This window comes from Esox lucius, chromosome 23 (genome assembly GCF_011004845.1).
Source record: "Esox lucius isolate fEsoLuc1 chromosome 23, fEsoLuc1.pri, whole genome shotgun sequence".
NCBI lineage: Eukaryota > Metazoa > Chordata > Actinopteri > Esociformes > Esocidae > Esox > Esox lucius.
The window spans coordinates 15,290,979-15,311,434 of record NC_047591.1 but is presented as its reverse complement, the minus strand read 5'-3'; the positions used below and the strand labels follow the sequence as shown (position 1 = coordinate 15,311,434).

Sequence of the window (20,456 nt, the reverse complement as noted above, 5' to 3'; positions counted from 1 at the left end):
GTGGTGGTAACAATAATAGGGCCCTCTACAGTAAAATGTGCAGCTGAAAATGTCCCAGCTCTTCCAGGGTGATGCATTTTCACCAGACATTTCATCCAGCGAGCATCTTTGATCTGAATTGAACTGCACAACAGTGTGTTATAGTTCCCACAAATATCCAGTCATTTTGCACAGCTACTGACAACAGTGACAACACATTCCACAGGACACAATCCACAGCTTGATCAACTCCTTTTACACTATCAGAGAAATTGTAGAGAGAGATACGCATTTTTGGTTTACATTCTCATTTCCATAGCACTTCCATGTGCCACCAAAGAGGCTGAGAAGGTTGTGGGCTGAAATCAAGGTCAAGTTGAAAAGCCCCTTATTAGATTCTATTATATTTAGTATATTTGGCTACACAATTTCTTCGTTCACCCCTGTCTCCCTCGATAATTAGGCAAGGTAAAATGTAGCGCATTGGAAGTAAATCGGATATAATGGTATATATATTTAGGGTTTTTGTTTGAGATTTGGGAGTCACTTTATATCTTTTAGGTAAGAGCCACTTTAATAATTAAAGGAGATATCCCTCATTTGCTACCAACTGGTGGAAGTTAGCCGAATTAGATCAACAGTAGTTTACATTGACAACAACTCTAATTTCATAGCGCATTAGCCACTTTAAGTTGGTCGACCATCGTACAAAAGCTGTAGAAACTCTGTATTCTTATTGTAATGAAATCCTTAGGGCATAATACATTTATTTCAAATGCCAGATTTTCTTGTATGAACTGCGAATACATTTTAGTTTAGTGTGAAAGATTAATTCATAATTGTTTGTGTATCCCAGTTTGATCGTTTGTATCTACCAACCTATGCGTTTCCTTATTTTTGTAAAAGAAAAATCTGCTGTTCTATTGAAGTCCTTTAGACAAAACCAAAATCTTGCGGGAATTGAAAGTGAAAGACAAAATAAGATCAGGATTCCGAGACGAATGACACTACACTGTGTACTCTCAACTATAAGTAAGACATTTTAAAATACACATCATACTATAACTATTGCTATATACATATTATATATACTATAACTATATTATACTATAACTATATTTTTGTATTCCAGACTTGACATATTCTATGCAAATTTGGAATGTTTTCTTTCTTCTATAATTTATAAAGCAAGTAAGTCGCGCTTTCTTTTCATTGATCACACGAACTGAACATTTATTTTGAATAACGACACGATTTATCAATCATTTAATATATTAAACATCTTTTAAATACAGTGTCGTTAATACGTGGGTTTGGCAATATTTATCGGGTAAGTTCCAGGTCATGACATCAGCTGTTTCAGTTGCACCATACTTTTTTTACATTCGCTTTCTGTACAACACAAACGAACAAGCGTTTTGCTGCCAACCCTGCCATAAGTCTAGGTAATCATTTAGTGTGCATTTCATAATTGAAGGAATATGTTGAAGAGGAGGAAGAGGAAGAGGAATTCTCTGGGCAGAAAACACCTATCCAGCAGTCTCGCCCAGGTAAATCTGTAAATCTAAGGCCAAGAGCTACAGAAAAGGACTTTAGAGCAGAAGGCAGTATCTACTTGATCCAGCTGCACAATTATTGTACTAAATTATTAATCCTCATTTTGACAGCCAGGGGAAGCCATTTTGAATGGCAGCTATATGAAGGGCAGCAATGGCTGCATATTGACAATGACCATGTGATCGAGACCCACTACTGCCAGCCTGGGGCCAAAGGAATGACCATCTACACATCACTCATGGGGTCAGTAGAAAAGTTTAGTGTAGTTTCTTTATACAGAATCTGTGTTATTTCCGTTTTATTCTGTTTAGAGTGTTTTAACAGTTTCAAGACTCAAACCTAGCATCCGACTATTTATTAATTACATGTTTTAGTTCTGGCTTATACAAAAAAACAGAAGGATTGTGTGTTTATCTTTTTCCGCTCTGCGCAGGCAGGTCTACATAGATTTTGATCAGATTAAGGCAAACCATACTGGCATAGCTGTGCGAAGACTGACGTTCCTAGCTCAGGGCCAGAGTGAGGACATCGGGTGGTATTTCAAAGATGGCCGAGCATGGTGTGAATATGGTTCTCTGGTGGGTAAATCTGGAAGTTACCAGCCGGTCGTATGACACAAACTACCAAATGGAACCGAACGCAAATTACATTGAAATAAGTGTTCTTTCCCTCGTCTGTTTAACCCAGGGTGAAGGGAATGTCACAGCCTCAGTCAGCAGTGGTGACGTGGAACAACAGTACGTCCTCAGACCTCAGGGAGGCTTTCAGTTCACCGTCGGAAGGACCAGCTACTCGTTAGACTTCACAGGTAAACTAAACACAGTGACCTTTTCATCACTATAGCAAACTGTTTCAAAATGAGTAGTGTAAGAAACTGAAGTGAATCTCAATGGAGAAGAGTTAGAATTGGCCTCCTGGTCCTGCTGTTTTTTCCCCCTCTCCATTTCCACAAGACAACATTTCTTTGTTAAAAATAAGGCTGCTGTAGTTTTCCTCATCACAAGTTCTGTCGTCTACAGCTATGACACAGACCAATTTAGCCACTCGAGTACAGAGAAATGTCAGGCGGCGGCCAAAGTTCAACTCCATCGTCTCAGGGAATATAAGGTAATATGCTTCATCCAGTGCCTATTGGTAAAGGTGGAGCATGGAAGCACCACCAAACGCTCGAAAGTGTCCCTGTGAATGTCTTAATGGTCTACAGGGTGATTTGGCCTTTCCTTATAGGGCTCCATATGCCTAGGCAACCTTTGAACTTTCGTATCCCTTTGTGATGCATGTCAGTCAGTTTAAACCAAATGTCCTGCTGATTGAAATATTGAGGATGTGAAAGGGCAAATGATCATAATAACAATATAAACATTGCCTATACATCCTAACTCAATATCTTTTTGAGGCCTTTCATAATTTTTTTTTTTTGAAGAACATGATAATGTGCCCTATCATTTTAATAAATGTTTAACTAGTGATGGCTAATGTTAGCTAAATGGAGTTAATGTTGACTGTGGAGTTAATAATTCAGTGGAGGACCCTGAGTTTGGGTTGTCATTTTAATCTCATCTCATCAGTGTGCCTAGATAACATCATTTAAAAGGGAGAAAATATCTCAGAGAACGAAAAGAAGATGAATATGAAAAAGTAACTTTAAAATATTTTGATGGAAAGAAAACAAATACATTTGTCAACTACAGAAACAACCAAAAGAAAAGTACAGTTAAACCCTGCTTGCAGCTCATTCCATGTCTGTGATGTATAACAACTGAAAGGGTTTTTATCATGCTAAAACGACCTGACATGTATCCAACATTTTTTCATTTATAATTTTAATCTTAATGAGTGATGCTAGATATGCTGGTTGTTTCTGCAGGAGGGCTTTATAGATCAACATAACACCATGTTTTTCTCTTCATTCATACAGAAAGAAAGACTCACCCTACCTTTTCAAATAAAATACAGTTACGTGTCCTAAAAGGTTCACCTGAAGTTAAACAAACAGCACAAGGGTATACAGCATCTGATATTTTTGAAGTAGAAAGTGCTGTAACATATGTTTGTAATGTTAAGAAATATTTCACAGACCTCAACACCGAATGTAAAAAATAATAATACAATAATTAGAATTGTTTCTTCTCCGAGCCCAGGGTCAAGGTCAATATATACTTTCCGTATATACACAATTGTTTATTGTTACGATGCAGTCAGCATAATGTTCAAGTGAAAATTTAGTATTCTTGGGTTTATATCTTTGCAGTGCACCCCGTTCAACCACCACTGTAACTGCCCCACCACCCCCCTCTGCTGGCTGTAAATGGGAGTTCATGGGCGAGGAGGGAGTGTGGACTGAGTACCAGACTCCAGTGAGTGGAACATTCTGTTTATTCCTAGCAACCTTGCAAAATAGCACACTATATAATAGATTGTGTTGCCTAGCGATGCAGCGTGGTGTAAGACAATGTATTCAAGTGCTGTTGCATCACTTGTCACCAAGGCTACTATGTCGGTCACATCATTAAGTGGGTCAGTAGGACAGTGACAACTTGCCCGGTTGGGCTTCTGTAAATTTAACTGAGCTTGTCAAATGGAGTGTGTATTCCCATGGCCTGATTCAGTTTATGTCCTGGTTGACAAAGCAGTGTGAAGAGAAACCGAAGGGCTTGGGGAGTTGTTGTGATGAGATATCACACAATTGGGGTCATTTTCTTTATCTGTATATGTAGAACTCAGACCCTCCAGAAAGAAAGTGTACTGAGACAGTAATGGTATAGCAGCATAATCATCTGGGTTTATTTCTAGAGATGCTCACTGGATAGCGCTGCGATCGAAAGATGCTACCAGCAGAACCCAGGGAGCCAGTTAAGCTTCAAAGCTGGAAGACATTCCTACACCCTCAACCTCTCTGGTGAGACTGAATTTAGTTCTGGTGTCCTATAAAATGTGACTTGTCTAGGAAAAACTCCTGCCAAACAACACTACTTTTTCTGTGTCACTTCTAGAAATGTGTCAGACCAATAATCGCTTTGGGACCAAAAGATCTGTAAGGAGGACTCTATTATCAGGGACTCAACAAATGAGCAGGTATGAACAGAATAGTTAGTCTGCTTAGTTGTGTCACGAATCAAACCTTGGGATTTGGTCTGGCCATCATGTAGTTAGGAGAAACTCCTTGGTCTATAATGACACAACCTCAAGTTCTGCCAACTGTGCTAAAACAAAAAATTGCTTTAAAACAAATATTCAGAATATACTCCTGTCCCCTGATCACAGTGTAGGTTTACAGTATTGTTGGCAGTTTCAAGACATGGACGGACATTGGAAGGACTTTGTCAAAGTAATGTGAAATATTTTACCCATCTCTCTCACTGGACACTGTAAGAAAAGGCTCCATTCAACAAGTGGCAAATTTGTTTTATTCAACACTATACAGTGGGAGTTTTTTTTTTCTATATTTCCAAATGGATTTTTATGACCAGTCTGTCTGTGTCTCTGACAATCATGTAGGGAAGTTACTTCTGCAGTGTATCAAGCCAGGACATTGAAGCTCAGTACCAGCAGAACCCAAATGGAACTATGAACTTTACCACTATGAGGTTCAAATACCAACTGGACTTTTCAGGTAAATACATAACTACACAAGTGCCTAAGGGTAAACGATGGAGTTTGATTGGAGATTCAGGAGTAGTTAAATTGCTGTGATTAATCCAAACTCAAACCAATGGCTGAGAACTTGATTCTCACAGTTTGTTTTTTTTTGTTGATTTTTGTCTTTTGCAGCAATGACCCAAAGAAACCTATCAACTCGGACCACACGATCCATTCGACGCCAGAATCAATGACCGATTGACCACCACAACACAAGTTTACACTACTTTGTCTGACTACTGGGATTGTTCCACTCAGCCAAGAACTACATTGTGATTATACCTCAATACAATGAATTTGACTTTTGTCCTTCCCAGCCTTCTAGATCTGAACAGGTACAGAGGCGAGCACTTCAGACTATAGAGATACTGTTATCTTGTTGACATGGGTAGTTGGTGAGCCGTCTTCATTACTTTTATGTGACAGAGGCAGATAAGATTGATATTTAACACAGTTCCCCCAAATAATTTGCGCATGTTTCATCAACCTGATGATCAGAAGCTTGTTATTAGGCTACAATAAATCGTATCTGGAGTTACAAAGCCTCGCTGCTAGCTGCTGTTGCACCTGTCTTCCTCGGCTTCACTGGAGGCTGCAGTGCTGCTGCCGTTGCTCTCATTGTACTGTAACATCAAGTCTATCAATCTTGTCATGCTGCTGCAACAACTTTAGCAAAGACGTTTGTTATTATTGTTATTTTCATAATGTATTGCCTTTCTTCTGAGTGGTAGACTTTGAGTGCCCTTTTTATGTTTTGTTACCTAGAGTATCTTCCACGGCTCAGACCCTTGCTTTAGCAAACGAGCCGTCAGGTTTCGACGTCACACTGGTAACTGATTGTTCAATCATAAAAATACATTATGGGATCATAAAACAAATATATGTTTACCACTTTGTCATCTTAAGTATTCTATTAACTAAATTGTATTTAGCAAATCAACAACTAATATCATGAATTTTTACAACTAAGAAAAACTTCTTCTGACGCCTCTGCTTGGTTGCCATTCACGCATTAAAGCTCCGCCTCTATGTACGATATTAAACAGCTTTTCACTGACACTGTTCGGCTGTAATTGTCTTTCTGGCCTGGAAACAGCAGAAATACCCACTATTTAGTGGTTTATAAGGACGACACCTTTTGAGCATGTACTGCCATGTCAATGTTGGTCTTTTTAAATACGTTTTCACCCCCCCCCCCCCCCCACGTTTTCAAACCTAAATAAACACACAGAGAATATTAGATTGTGACTGTTTTATATATGTACATTTCATTGAATCACCTCAGACAACACCACCTAACACAATATAAAGTTCATAGAGGCAACACTACATATGTATGACAGCAGTAGTACCCAAAGCATCAGAACTCTGGTAGAAGAATAGTCTTTTACATTTCTTTTGTTCTCATGTTGAGACACACAAGTCACAATGCGGGAAATGCAATGCAGTTCTTGCCCTCAGGCACTCTTCGTCATAATTACAATCACAGGTGTGGCAACCTTTCATGAAAGATTGGTGAAGGAAATTCCTTTACCCAAGGACAGACCTTCCTTCACTGGTCTTGAACAAAACAAGATTTTAGCCAGCCCTGTTTTTTGTTTTTATTATTCGATGAGACTGTATTTTTTTATTGGACGACACTACTCACCTGGTCAGGGTTAACAGTACGCACAATGTTTTACCACCCAGTTGTGCACGATCATGTGTTCCATTAACTAAACATACATCCCTGTCTGCAAACAGCATTCAGTGAGGATTTCATCTCCATCCTTCAACAGGTGGACAGGTGAAAAGCCAATTTTTCTGATTTTCACTGTAGGGCTTTCATTGAACCTGGGACTTCAGATCATTGCAGATAAAAGGAAGGAGACAGGAAAACCGGAGGAGGAAAGAAGGCTACATTTGCCTATTGAGATGTAGACCCAGGCTTGATTATTGCACACACCTCTCTTAAGGCCTCTCAATCATCATCACAAGAGCACAAAAATGTGAGGTCCCCTTTCAGAGCACTCCAATATTAAATAGCAATACATTTATAGTTGAACAATGCAGTACAGGTCTCCTTTAGCAAAATAAGTGCTCAACTCATGATATTATACTGTATATAAAAAGAACTGATATTTCTTCATTTGATATGTCAAACAAATAGGAACACAAATGCATCTTCTGCTCGCATGGAATAAAATTATACATTGGTCATAGTGGGATTCATTATTAGATTCACTCATTGTCAACAGAATCACTGATTTAGCAATGCACTCTGTGGGTAGAAAGACTTGTTGTGGTCTCCCATCTTGGTCATGTCAGTAACACATCAAAGGGGAATTACAAGATGGAGACATGCAATGCGAAAGTTAGCAAGCAAGAAAACAAAGTAGATTGAGCACTGTGCTGACATTTCACTGAAATATGCAAACATTTGTTTATACTCCTTAACATAAATTGTCAAAAAAGATGTCCCTTACAGCAAAACAGTTAGCACATAAAGGTGAGTTCTAGACAGAAAGCCCTGATCCAAAATAATACAATAAAAAATAAAATCCCTTTTTAAACTGTTTGAAGAATTTACGCTCTTGAAAATACATATTTAAAGACAGCCGAATGTTAAGAAAGGAAGACAGAAAACAGACAGGTGCCCAGTTAGTTGCTAGAATTATCTTTAAAATGTGGCCAGACTGTTTACATAATGTTAAAGACCGGAAAATCTCCATGAGAGCAATTGTTCCAATTGATCCTTTCACCCACTCAAATTTGATAGCCTCTTTAATCTGTATTTAATCTCATTTTAGGCTGACAACAGAAAGGTCCTAAAACCAACAGAATAGAGATGGTGGTTTCCAAGGAGGCGTAGCACTGTGGCTCGGGGATAATCAGGCCTTTACAGCCGTGCGGTTCAGTCTTCAATGCTGACACTCAATTCCGGATTGTCGTCCTCGAAGTGGCAAAAGGAGCCCACCACGAGAACTGATAGTTTGTACAGCTGTCTCACCCATACCTTTGTTTCTCAACCCCGCCATAGGTGACCACCCAAAGGATGCGCATTGCTGTTCAAGCCCAGGACTAGACTGTACATATCAAAAGCGTTTAATCTCAGCAATCACACTGATATAATATTGCAATCCACCTGGATGTGCTGCATGACACACTGGTGTTTCTCAACTGGGCTGGAACAAACAGAAATGCACTGACATTGAGTGGTCTCTCTATGCCACCATTCATCCCGTTTGGTAGAATAGGAATTACAGAGAAGGTAATCCATTGTCGGAAAACCATTTACCCATTCGTTTTCTAGGCTCCCACCAGCGTTACTGACAGCAGTATAGAACATGAGGTTCCTCTACACTCACGTAGGTGCGGAATCCTGGGACAGACCGAACAGCTGGCCCTCCCGCGTCCAGTCCGAAGGGGGCTTTGAAGAGCCGCGCCGCAACTCAAGTCGCACCGGATTAAAATACAAATAGCAACGTCATTAAGTGGATTCATCATTCCACAGTCTGTCTAAAAAGTTTCTCCAGATGAAAACGTAAACTCCCCCCCTCTCAAGTCTGCCATCATTAAGAGTGTGGCGATGATGGGGAAGGTTTCAGTTCAGCCAAACAGGTCTTTCAGGTCATTGTTGACAGACGCGCTATGCTTGAGCCCGCCACTGGCGTTCATCCCAGGAGCGGCTGCGGGCTGGGAGAAGTTTTGCGGGCTGAAGAAAGGGTTGGCCTGCATCCCAAACCCACTGGGAACCCCACCCATACTTAGTGGGGCGCCCTGCATAGGAACTGTCTGACTGGGCTGGGCCGAACCAAACTGATTGAGCCAAGGGGTGGGGGTGACGGTGGTCCCAGGGGTGGGCCTGGGAGGGGCCATTTGGTTGAGGCTGACTTTGGGTTTGTTGGACGTGAACAGCGAGTCCAAGGCAGACAGGTCGGGTGCGTTTGTGCTCCCTGGGTTCTGGGTCAAGGCGCCAAAGTTAGGTGTGCTGGTAGCGGTGGCCATTCCGCCGTAGAGGCCAGAGCTGGCAGGCCGCATGCCCATTCCCATCCCCCCCCGTCTGGAAGCCCATAGCTGGCTTGTAACCGTTGCTGACCTGGGCCATAGAGCCCATGGGAGCTGTAGAGGGGTAGGCTGAGATGGTGCTACCTTGGACAGGGCCTGGTCTGGGGGGAGATGTGAGGGACAGGCTGCCCAGGGATGTCATGTTGTTTAACAGGCTGCTGGTAAGGTCCTTGGCCTGCCAAACACATCAGGTCGAATCAACACATCAGCTCAATGTCAAAAAGGTGTCAGGTTTGAGTGGATCAGTGGATCAGGCAGCAAATGAACAGCAGTAAGTATTGTTTTTATATAATAGGAGTTCAGGAGTTAATGTCGACCAAGCAACAAAAGTGTGTGTGTGTGTGTGTGTGTCTCTTCTACCTGGGTTGCAGGAGTGGCTGGTTTGATACTCTTCGGTGCTAATGCCGGCTGGTTCCTTAGTTTGGCTGCCTGCTCCTGCTCCTTGGCGAGCCGCTGCTTCTCCTCCAGAGTCAGAGACATCTATAAAGATGAGGAGGAGAAAGGAGTAAGTCAGAAAAGCCAGAGATGAGAGAAAAAACAAACAGTTGAGAACCCCTCGAAAGTATAGCTACTAATGTCTTTACAAATCAAGATGGGTTGGGTAACAGTCACAAAGAGAGACTGTTAATTGCAATTGTTAATTTGACTTCCAATGAAATATCTTTGTCCCAGTCTGGACAACTGAATGAGAGGAGTACATACTCTGTTTAGTTGAGGAGCTGGTGCTGAGGTTCCATTCTCTTTCCCAGTAACACTGGCATTCCCAGAACTGCTTCCGAAGATATCATCAATCTGGAAAAAGATGACGGTTCAAACAAGCTAACATATGCTAAGATACGTTGTTACTATACATTTGGCACTACAAGTGCTCATCAACCTATCAATCAAGTAATTGGCCAGTGTTTACGGATGTCTATGAAATACGACCTTGAACTGCTTACAATTGCAATAACTTCAGTTTTTGAATTGCTTACAAGAAACTTTTGGAAGTTTCCTTCCAAAAAACATGAATTATGTTTCTATTTCACCATTGAAATGGGGTGGAAATATTCCTTCCACTTATTGGTTTTTCACCAATACAACCAGCTCTTGACAAAAAATATGTTGAAACTGGTCTGACTTTGAAGAACTCAGCGTTACTTAATAGCCATACCTAATTATATTTATATACAAAAAAATAATCACAATATGAACTTTAAAAGCAGTTAAAGTAACTGAACCGTTCCTTTTCATCAGTCCATCGTGAAAAACATGAAAATGTTTGCCAAATCTGAGCAATGGCAAGCAAATGACCTCTCACCTGGTTGCCAGGGCTAGGGGTTTGCTTTGTCTCTTCCAATTGGTTGGACTGACTGGTATTAATATTCATACTCCTGAAGAGAGACAATAGAATATATTGAATTCAAGTGAATTATTTTAGCAAACAACAAATATCACTCAACCTTTGTCTTTAAACAATGTCCTGAACACGCAAAACAATATTTTGAGAGTCATTATTAACTAATAAAATATCTGAAGCTGGTAAATACAAAAATAGACTAAACCATATAGGGCAAAAAAGACACAAGGATGAATACCTCTGTTGTTCCTGCATGCTGTGCAGCTGTTCCAGTTTGGTCTTGTGTTCTGCCTCCATGCGAGTTAGCATGTCTTTGATTACAGCCATGAAGGAGTTAAACTGAAACACACAGGAAGAGGAGAATGGGAATATAAGTTGTGTGTTTACAAGTGTTACTATCCCGATGGAGAAAATCCTTGCAAGGAAAATATCTGGTATAATGTGAAAGTTTCCGTTGAGGTTAGGGCTGAAATTATGTTTAGGGTTAATGTTGGGTTTTTTGGGTAAGGTTTAGGGAAAAGAGGATTTTGATTTAGATTAATGGTAGGGATCTTCACAAGGATAAATGTGTGGGTCTACCTGGTTGAGGTTGAGGTTGTTGTCTATACTGAGGGAGATGAGGTGAGGCAGGCTCTTGGCAGCTAGGTGCTCTTTGGGGATGCCCAGTTTCTTATGGGAGAAGGTACATTTATAGATCCCTTTTGGAGAGAAGGATACAATCATTCAACAACAAATCAGAGTGTTAGTTAAGTGTTAGCTTTATTTTGGTCTTTGAGTCTTTGGTCTTTTCATACCAGGCAAGTTGTTGACTCATTTCCTTATAGAAGAGTGAAAAATAAGCTCAAAAAATGTTTTTCAGCTATTCTTAAGACTATCACTGAGCTTCCCAGGCATTCTAGATCGTCTGTTACCTAGAACCCCCATGAGTACAGCCGGTTCTCTGGAGGGGATCTGTTGCAGGAAGGGCAGGATCTCATCAATGACGTACCACTTGTCCAGGTACTCCAGAATCTTTCCCAGGCACACCAGGGAATTTACCCGCACCTACAAAACACAAAGAACATGAGTTACTGGTCAGTCACTCAAAAACAACTCTGCGTTTGTCCAACAAAGAGAACCCGAGCAACAGAAGAAAAGAAAAAAAACAGAGTGAAAGAAAGAAGACGGCAAGAAAGAGAGACTGACTGCAAGTGAGGACGTCTGTAGACAGGCGGACTTGACGCGGGGGATGAGCGCGTTCTTCATGGAGGGGTACTCGATCAGGTTGGCGAACGTGGGGATGATGTTCAGACACAGCTCCTGTGAGGGGGACACAGCAGTGCGGATGATGCAGGGATTTCCAGAGGATCACACCAAGTCTAGATCTCCAGACGGACACTTCAGTCAACAACAGGCCTAGTGATCGTGGTCAGCTGTGTAGTAGGATGTCAATGGCGCTGGAATATTCCACTCAGCGCTGGGCCCGGGTCAGATTTTTCAGAAATCCACAAAATAATTACATGGTTAAGATTTACGGTCAGGTTTGTTCCTGTGGTTAAAGGGTTACATTTGCTATACTTAAACACACCACTGACTCATTTGGATAAGTAAAGAGATAGATTAATACAATGCAAAGTACCTGGTCAAGTTATGGCCGATAAACAGCTTTGCTTCAGGAGCAAATAGGAAAGAGAACATTTCAGGATGTTTCAGGAAATTCTCAGGATTAGCTAGTTTGATGTAGAAACATTCCTTTTTATTGATTCAGGACGGTATTATTTATTCATTTCCTCTTTCACTGCCTCTGCAGAAGTGGTAAGAGAGTCCATTATGGGAGTAAAATGACCTGAAATAGGGCTAGTGGGAGCAACCACTGTGTTAATTTAGGTAATTCTTGTAATATTACAGTCTTAAAATACAATAATGAACCATTCAATGTCAATTACTGCTTTTTCCTTTTTTAGTTTTTAGGACACTGAATTAGAATGTATTTTTCTGTGCCTCTGCCTCATCTCTGCAACACTCACACTGATGAGGAAAATGGAATGAAGTGCAAATCTAAGCTGCTTCAAGTGAGCCTCAGTTTGCAGACGTGACGGTTTCGTTTGTAAGCGTGTCTCATTGATCACTGAGGGTGGTGACCACGGCCGTCTAGTTTTGCCAGATATTGCTGAGAAATGGCTGCGTGTCAACTGCCTGACTTAGAGATCTGTAGTACCTGAATCTGGATGGAGGGAGCCTCCAGGGCTCTGTAGACCATAGGCAGCACACTGTTCTTAATGTCGTCCGCTGGGGTCTTGGTTAGCAGCAGGTCCATCTTTTGCAGGAAGATCAGCAGGATCTGGGAGGCACAACGAGGTTAAACATGATTCAAACAGGGTTAATGACTGGAGATTGGAAGACGAAGGCTACAAACTACCAGTGAAAGGAAACTAAGAATAAAGTGAGCTATTTTAAGCATTGGGGTAACACACACACAGATGTTACTAGTAATACACAGTAAATACACACTACATGTTACACACGCTCTCTTAACACCTAGGTTTAGCGAAGACCACTTACCATATTGCTGGCCTGAGTGCATGGAAAGGAGAAAAGACAAGGGAACAGTGATGACAGCCCCATTTTAGACCTATCACCCAAAGCTCAGACAATCCTCGACTAAAGGGACACCATCTAACCACGACCACCGTCGCGACACAAAGTGAGCATTTATCAAACAGACGAGAACACATGCATGTACGCCCAGAACTGGATTTGAGTACCGCACATGCGTGCATTTACCTGGACCGGCTCCTGTTGCTTGAACACAGGGGTGAGGTCTGGCAGGATGAGCCTGATATACTCGTCCTTGGTGCACTCCTCGGCGATCAGCAGCACGTTGGGCAGGACGAACGGCACCATGTCTGGGTTTACAAACTCGGACGTGAGGGCAGGGAGGATACGGAACACCACCACTCTCTGACGAAGAAGAAGAGGCGGAAATCACGTCTTCGGTCTGAATAGGCATCATCAACTTTTGAGCACGCGTTCGTGGCAGGTCCCAGTTTCACTCGACTAGCAAGAGGATGTAGAATGTAAAGCTGTCGGGAGATCAACACACGTCGCAACCACTGACCTTGGGGAGCTTGGGAAGGACCTTGGGTAGGTTTTTGTAGAACTGGGACTTCTGCAGGTTGTCCCGCTGGAAAAGTGAGTCAAAGTACGCCAGCGTCACCGCCCCCACGTCGTCAAAGAAAGGGATCTGAAACATAGAGCTGGGATTATCTAAGTGAACCAGCTGCCACATCTTATAACAGGATCAACCTGCTACATGTTTTATAATAACATGAAACAGAACTGGACTGATTCAACCGACAGCCCATCAGAAAGTTTGGCTTTATTGATAACCCAGAAAATTAGGACGGTGATGTGGTGATCCTCAAAGAATGTGAATATGTGTACGCTATTTCGGTCATTCAGGTCACATCCTTACCTTGGTCATCTGGTCAGCGTCTGGACGGACGTTGGGCGTGACACTCAGAAGCATCTTGACATGCTCCCTCACCTCCTCTGGAATCTTATTCAACATGGAGGGACTCAGCCTGCTCAGCTACAGACACCAGGGAGGAACAGGTTAAAAAGAGAGAAATCTACCAAGATGCACATTGAATAGTTCCAAGTACGTCTTTATCCCCTCTCCTTGGTTAGTCCTAAACAGCAAGACGTGCCAGGCTGAGGCTCTGGCTGCTCAACAAGAGTTATCAACTTAGGTCGAAGGGGACCTGCCCTGCCAACTTCATTGGCACTGATCCAGTTATTCAGCAGCAGTGACATGAATGTCTCCTCCGTCAGGACTTTAAGCGCCAGTTTGGTGGAACAGTCATCCCATCTCCTTCCATTTCCAAAGTCCCATCTTTAAAATAACTTACTGGTTTAGAAGAAATTAAGAGAGAAAACCATTTCAGATCCAAGAACCTACTTCACACCTGAACCTAATTTTAACTGAGACTGGTGATGACATGGAAGATTTCTTTTAGACTGTGTTGTTGTGGGAGTCAGGCCAATTGAACAGGAGTTGGGTTTTGAATGATATTTTTAGACGGTGTTGTTGTGGGAGCCAGGCCAATTGAACAGGATTTAGGTTTTGAACGACTCTCCCCTCACCTGGTCCAGCTGTCGACTGAAGCTCTTGAAGATGTCGTGCTTGTTGACCTGAAACACCGGCTTGCCCTCGTTGAAGACAGCGTGCATCAGCACGCCCAGTGAGTACATGTCCGAGGCGGCGTCGCAGCTCACAGACAGAATGTACTCTGGGGCCAGGTACTCCGGGTTGGGCAGACACAGCGGAGGCAGGTTTGGCTCCCACTCCTTACAGGAATACTTGGGCTGGGGGAGGGTTGGAGACATGGATGTGAGAATTAACATGGACACACGGGAAGGAGGAAACACTGGTCTCACACACTAATTGAGATGCACACCCTCTCACCAAAAGAGGTTGACATGCTCGCTCTGTCTCTCGCGCTGCATGCTCATTCCTCCTTCCCTATCACCCCCTCCCATGTGCCGAGAGTCTCACCTCAGCGTCAGAAGGGTTGGTCGAGGAAATGCTGAAGTCAAAGCCCATGATCTTCCAGGATCCACTTTTATTGAGGATGACGTTCTCTGGACACAGATTCCTGTGGACCATCTTCACCCCGCTGTGGAGGAAGGACAAGCCCTCTGAGATCTGATGGAGAGATATGAGTAGTGAGAAAGATACAACTCAACAATAAGTCCTAAAGCATTTAGGCGTGAAGCATATTGCAGATAATATATATAAGACGGAACCTGAAACTGTGATACCGTGCGCGTTTCCAGTCTCACCTGCAACAACCCGTACTTGGTCTCCACATCATACAGCTTGTATTCCTTGATGTCTGTTGGCACAGGGCTGGGCAGGTTGTCCCACTGGCCTAGCACGTTGGACAGACTGGCAAACACAGGCTCTGTACAGAACGCCAGGCAGTCCCTGCAGAACGGAGGGAGAGAGAACTCTGTTTCAGTGCACACATTAGCATGTCCAAAATACGCTTGACAAAACACACCAGAGAGAGAAAGAGGATGATCACACTATAGGAAGGTCTGAGTAATCAGAGAAGATGGAGCGCGTGTGTTTGTGTGTGCGTGCGTGTGTGAGTCAGAGAGAAGGATGGTGTGAAATAGTAACTCTGTTATTCCATTTCCTCTGGCCGGTGTATGTATTATTTAGTGTTAGGCCAGTACAGCTGGGCCCAAAGCTTTTATCGTGACTGGCCGCAGCCCAATGACTTACTGAGTAAATATGAAAGTGAGTGAGGGAGTGATTGAAGGAGAAAGAGAGATTGAGAACGAGAGAGGTACTGATCACAGGTCCATGAACACAGGTCAGCTAGTAGAGCCCAGAGTCCAACTAACATGGTCAAGCTGCGTTTAGCAGTTATGCTGCACACAACTGGACTAAACATCCAGAAGATCTTAGACGTGCCCCAAAAGTATCGATTTTTAAATCCAGGTTAGAAACACTTACTTTTTACACGCCTATGACTGAGCACTTAAACCTTACCACACTGTTAAGTCTTAAAGCTTGTATAGCTTCCTATGTTTTTATCCCATTTTATTCTGTTTCTATTTTCTTATTCTAGGTTTCATTATTAGGATGTTGTTTCGATGGTTTCATATGAGTATTTATTTTTATGCTATTGTATTTTTTCTTTGTAAAGCACATTGAATTGCTTCTAAGTATGAGTTGTGCTATATAAATAAACTTGCTTGCTATTGAGAACAAGAGAGGGATTGAGAACAAGAGACCCACCTTGACTCTTCCAGTGGGTGTTGGACCGTAAGGAGCCTAGGGTGGCGCAGTCTGGTTAGCTGCTGCACTCCTCTCTTTAGAGAGTCAATGATCTGGTCCTTGTCAAACTTCTGATACTTATCCACCATCTTCTTCTCAAACACAAACACAGCCACCTCCTGTAACAAGAGACAATAAAACTAGATTAATGATCTTCATCGGGACACCAACTGTCATTTTCAGTCAAATTCGCTGAATCTTGCACTCAGCAAGATGGTAAAATAGGTCTTGTTGATACTTTGAATGAAGTCCTCAAACTCTAACAGCCCAAGGACCGGGTTGGCAAACACCGGTTTTAAAGACCTAAAATAATAATAACTGTTAGTATCAATCCATAACCTGTTTGGTGGACTTCTTGGTTCCATGGTAGATCCTCCAGCACATGCCCGGCCCACCGCTGGCGATGTGGCGACCCACCTCAAATTCCCGGGTCACAGGGTTGCCCATGACGGCGCTGGTCATGTCGGCTGTCACCTTGGTGACAGTGCTCTTCAGCTTGTTCAGCATGGACTCCATGGTGGCTCAGCCTGACTTTAGACACATGGCGAGAAAGAGGTTTCATTAGAATTTGTTGTAACACATGCAATTCTGTGTCCAAAATACTTTGATTAACGGTTGCAATCCTATAAATAGAACTACCATCCACAGCTTCACAGTACTCAGGTGGGCAATAAATGCCCACAACCACCAATTGTGGGAGGACTTTGTCATGGTGGGCAGGTCAATATCACAAGTCATGTTTTTAAAAACCAACAGAATAAGAAAGGCTACACACTTGACTTTGTGCTTGTGTTTCTATGTTAAATCCCTTTCAACAAATGCAATGCAATTTTTCTATGTTTGTTTGAGTTTGCGGCATCTGTCTCCTACTAGTGAAGATGTTGCTGTGAAAGTTACAGAGAACGGCAGGTGACTATTTACCATAGTAACAGGCTGTCAAAGCACGAGCTGAAAATATTTGTCTCACCTAATTCAATACTGTTATCGACTGAACACAGATCCTTCCAACAACATTTCACTCACCAACTTTTAGTAATTTATTTTTATTAATTTGTGGGCTTACATATTTCTACGTAAGAGCACACGATACACACTACACACCGTTCTGACGTAGATCACTGTTTCTGTGATTGCTATTGTATTTATTAGCATTCATTTTTTGTTTGTTTCAGGAACATTAAAGAGTGATTTTTATTTGTATACTCATGACAAAAATGTATTTTGGGCAGGTAAGATGAATCAGAGTGGATCTGACGATCTAACCAGGGCGGACAAGTGCAGACACATGGACACATCCCTCGACCAATAAGAGACAGTGATTTGCATAGTGTCTGCAACTATTGACAAATCCAGACAAGCGCCGTCCAAGCGCCAGCACCACAACAATAGAAACAGAATGAACACATTCAGACATAATATCCTATTAGCATATCAGTCAGCGGGGCTAGGTAAAACAAAATGGCACCCCATTCCCTAACACACTGCGTTTGCCTAGTAGGGCTCTACAGCAGGGTTCTGGTCTAAAGTGGTGCACATTACTGTGAGGGGATTCAGCGCCGTTCGGGATGCGGCCTCCACAAAGCCTCGGTCTGCCTGCGTTGGCCTCCGGCGGGGCAGCACATGTTGTCATTACCCTTCTCAACACCTGGGCCTAATGGTGACGTCAGTGCCAACAACCATAATTGAGTCAGCAAGTAAACACTGCCGGACGTGGACAGAGCCAAGGACTTTAATCTGAAGCTGAGAGGAAACCAACTGGGCGATGGAACCCATGACTTCATCAGACTCTTTCCTCTGTGTGCCATTTATGCCTAATCCACACTGTTGGGGAACATGCTCTGCTGATTCACACATGAATGCCACAATCGTTTACTGAAATGTGACCCAAACACAATGTAGCTAATGTGGTAAATGTACCAAATTCTGAGACACTGCTTGCATAGCTGGGGCAGTGAAACTACAACACAGCATTTCTGGTGAGAAATGAATAACCAGTAGTATTTCTGTATTAGTAGTATTATCCTGTCATTTCAATAACCACTTTATATCCCTTTACAGAATCCCAGTAAGGAAGAATAACTGGGTATGCAACTGGTTGGGCCTTATTCAAGTTTCCAGAAGAGCGGACCCATTCCATTCCACCGGCACAGTGTGCAATTAAGATTCTAATATTGACGACTGGTGTCTGAAAAGGGAATAACATTTAAGTAGGCAAGATGGGACACCTAGCTAGTTCGATCTTAAACCAAATGCAATGCTGTAATATGATGTCTCCAAACTATCGGAGTATATCATAAGTTAGGCTTTATTTAATTCTTCATTTCAAAAACACGTTATGTTTATGACTGTAGGATCATTACAGGCTTCATGTTGCAGTTGGTTGCATTAATTTCCCCTTGTTCTTGCCTCACTGTCTAACTATTCAGACATAACACCTACCCAGGATATGTGGAGCTGAACAAGGAGGGATCTTTTTAGCTAGTTCGCTCCTATAAAATAATGGTAAACAATCTTCCTCTGGCAGGTGTATGCTAACCTCAGCAATGAGTCGGCCAACGCAACGGCCAGTTGAGCAATTGCGGAAGGACCGTTTCTAGATTTCTTCCAATTCTATTGATCTAATCAGCAAAACCAATAATGTAATGTTACTTGTCCAGTTAAACTGGTTTGTCTGCCTTCTCTACAAAATACTTCCAATTTGTTTTGTTCATGTGGCAGACCATTTCAGCAAATTCGCTAGCCAATCAACGTCATGGGCTACCACCAACACCTAACCACCAATACAGCCAGTTAGCTGGATTACGCTATCTAACCTGTCACGGATAGCTATCTAGGTAGCTAGCTAGCTAGCCAACGTTAGCTAACTACTATAGCTAGCAAAAGAGAGACGTCACTTTTGACATGTTTGTTGTAATGACGTGTTGCGTTTCAGGGTATAAAACCAACTATACCACGCTTACCTGTGTCAAAAAAGTATCAGTCGTTGGGTTTCCAAGTCGCGTTTAAATAGCAAAACAGCTGTCAGTCACGACTGTAACACACAGCCACCATCTCTGCCAGAGTCCAAATCCTGGTTAGCTTCTTAGCTAAGCTAGTTAGCCGCTTACTGATGTATGCGTCACTTCCGACTGCTCTTGCAAGCGCACCAACAGCAAGCGTAAAGTGTTGCGGTCCACAGCTGCTTGTGATAAGTTTTGTATCCTTTTCCATAGCCTGCGGTGCAGTGTTTAGTATATTTCATGGATTTATACAGTCTATGGATTTAACCATGTATGCACTTAATATTTCTGAAAAGACTACCACCACCAGTGACGTTCAATTCAATAATTTTATTGTAGTTTGTTTTCAAATAGGCCTACAGTATTCGAACATAAAGTGCATTTAAACAAACAAAAAAATGAATTAGTAAACCATAAAACCTAAATTGGCAACGTACACGTACTATTCTGTTAACTAATAACTTCAAACTAGCGACATGCACAGCATACATTAGACGATATTCTCAAAAAAGACTCATGTAAATGCATTAGGTAAAAAAAAAGAAGCTAATTTTCGTCAATTGCGTTCCTGCAGCTAGCAAGCATTGACTGCGTGAAACGATACTTGTAAAGATGCGCACATAATTGTTATACCTGTTATTGAGCATTTAATCTTTTTCATCTCTATATCTGCACAAATGCTAGCATGAACAATTTAAATGAGTATCATTCACAAAAACGAACCTAGTGTTTATCACTGAACCAAACCGTAGAACATTTGTCTGCCAAAACCTTTTTAGCAGCTTCCACATTTGTGCACTATCCCAATGCATTACAAAACTATATGCAAACCCTACTGTAGCTATACACTGTACTGCTAATGTGAAATAGCCTTGACTATAATCAGCAGTTATATAGTAATTTTGTATTTGTGCCATCAGAGATTCTTTTGGGGCAGTATGTAGCAGAGAAGTTAGAGCAACTGACAAGTAACCAAATGGTTCCTAGATTGAATCCAAGATTGCAAGGCAGTTAACTCCCAAGTTCTTTGGTTTGGCATACTGAAAGACTTCACAGCAAATATTTT

At 42.1% G+C, this 20,456-nt stretch overlaps 2 protein-coding genes across 2 annotated transcripts; one reads left to right on the top strand and one right to left on the bottom strand.

The window, feature by feature from the left end:
* The first annotated feature begins 915 nt into the window (after window positions 1-915).
* On the top strand, window positions 916-6,402 carry si:ch211-244b2.3 (uncharacterized protein LOC557230 homolog). Its single transcript, XM_010887392.4, has 14 exons — window positions 916-1,011; window positions 1,112-1,170; window positions 1,275-1,309; window positions 1,457-1,529; window positions 1,647-1,779; window positions 1,970-2,114; window positions 2,224-2,344; window positions 2,556-2,643; window positions 3,788-3,893; window positions 4,330-4,435; window positions 4,530-4,611; window positions 4,801-4,864; window positions 5,035-5,149; window positions 5,308-6,402. Coding segments are annotated over exons 2-14 (1,131 nt in total). The 5' UTR covers window positions 916-1,011; window positions 1,112-1,169; the 3' UTR covers window positions 5,370-6,402.
* A 10-nt stretch (window positions 6,403-6,412) lies between these two features.
* scyl2 (SCY1 like pseudokinase 2) lies at window positions 6,413-19,496 on the bottom strand. The gene is given in 20 exon segments (XM_010887393.3): window positions 6,413-9,213; window positions 9,215-9,397; window positions 9,583-9,702; window positions 9,925-10,014; window positions 10,523-10,595; window positions 10,800-10,900; window positions 11,141-11,259; window positions 11,473-11,605; window positions 11,747-11,860; window positions 12,759-12,881; window positions 13,103-13,114; window positions 13,325-13,501; window positions 13,659-13,784; window positions 14,016-14,132; window positions 14,687-14,908; window positions 15,099-15,248; window positions 15,386-15,530; window positions 16,353-16,510; window positions 16,731-16,922; window positions 19,352-19,496. Coding segments are annotated over 19 exon segments (2,790 nt in total). The 5' UTR covers window positions 16,908-16,922; window positions 19,352-19,496; the 3' UTR covers window positions 6,413-8,763.
* Window positions 19,497-20,456: the final 960 nt, after the last annotated feature.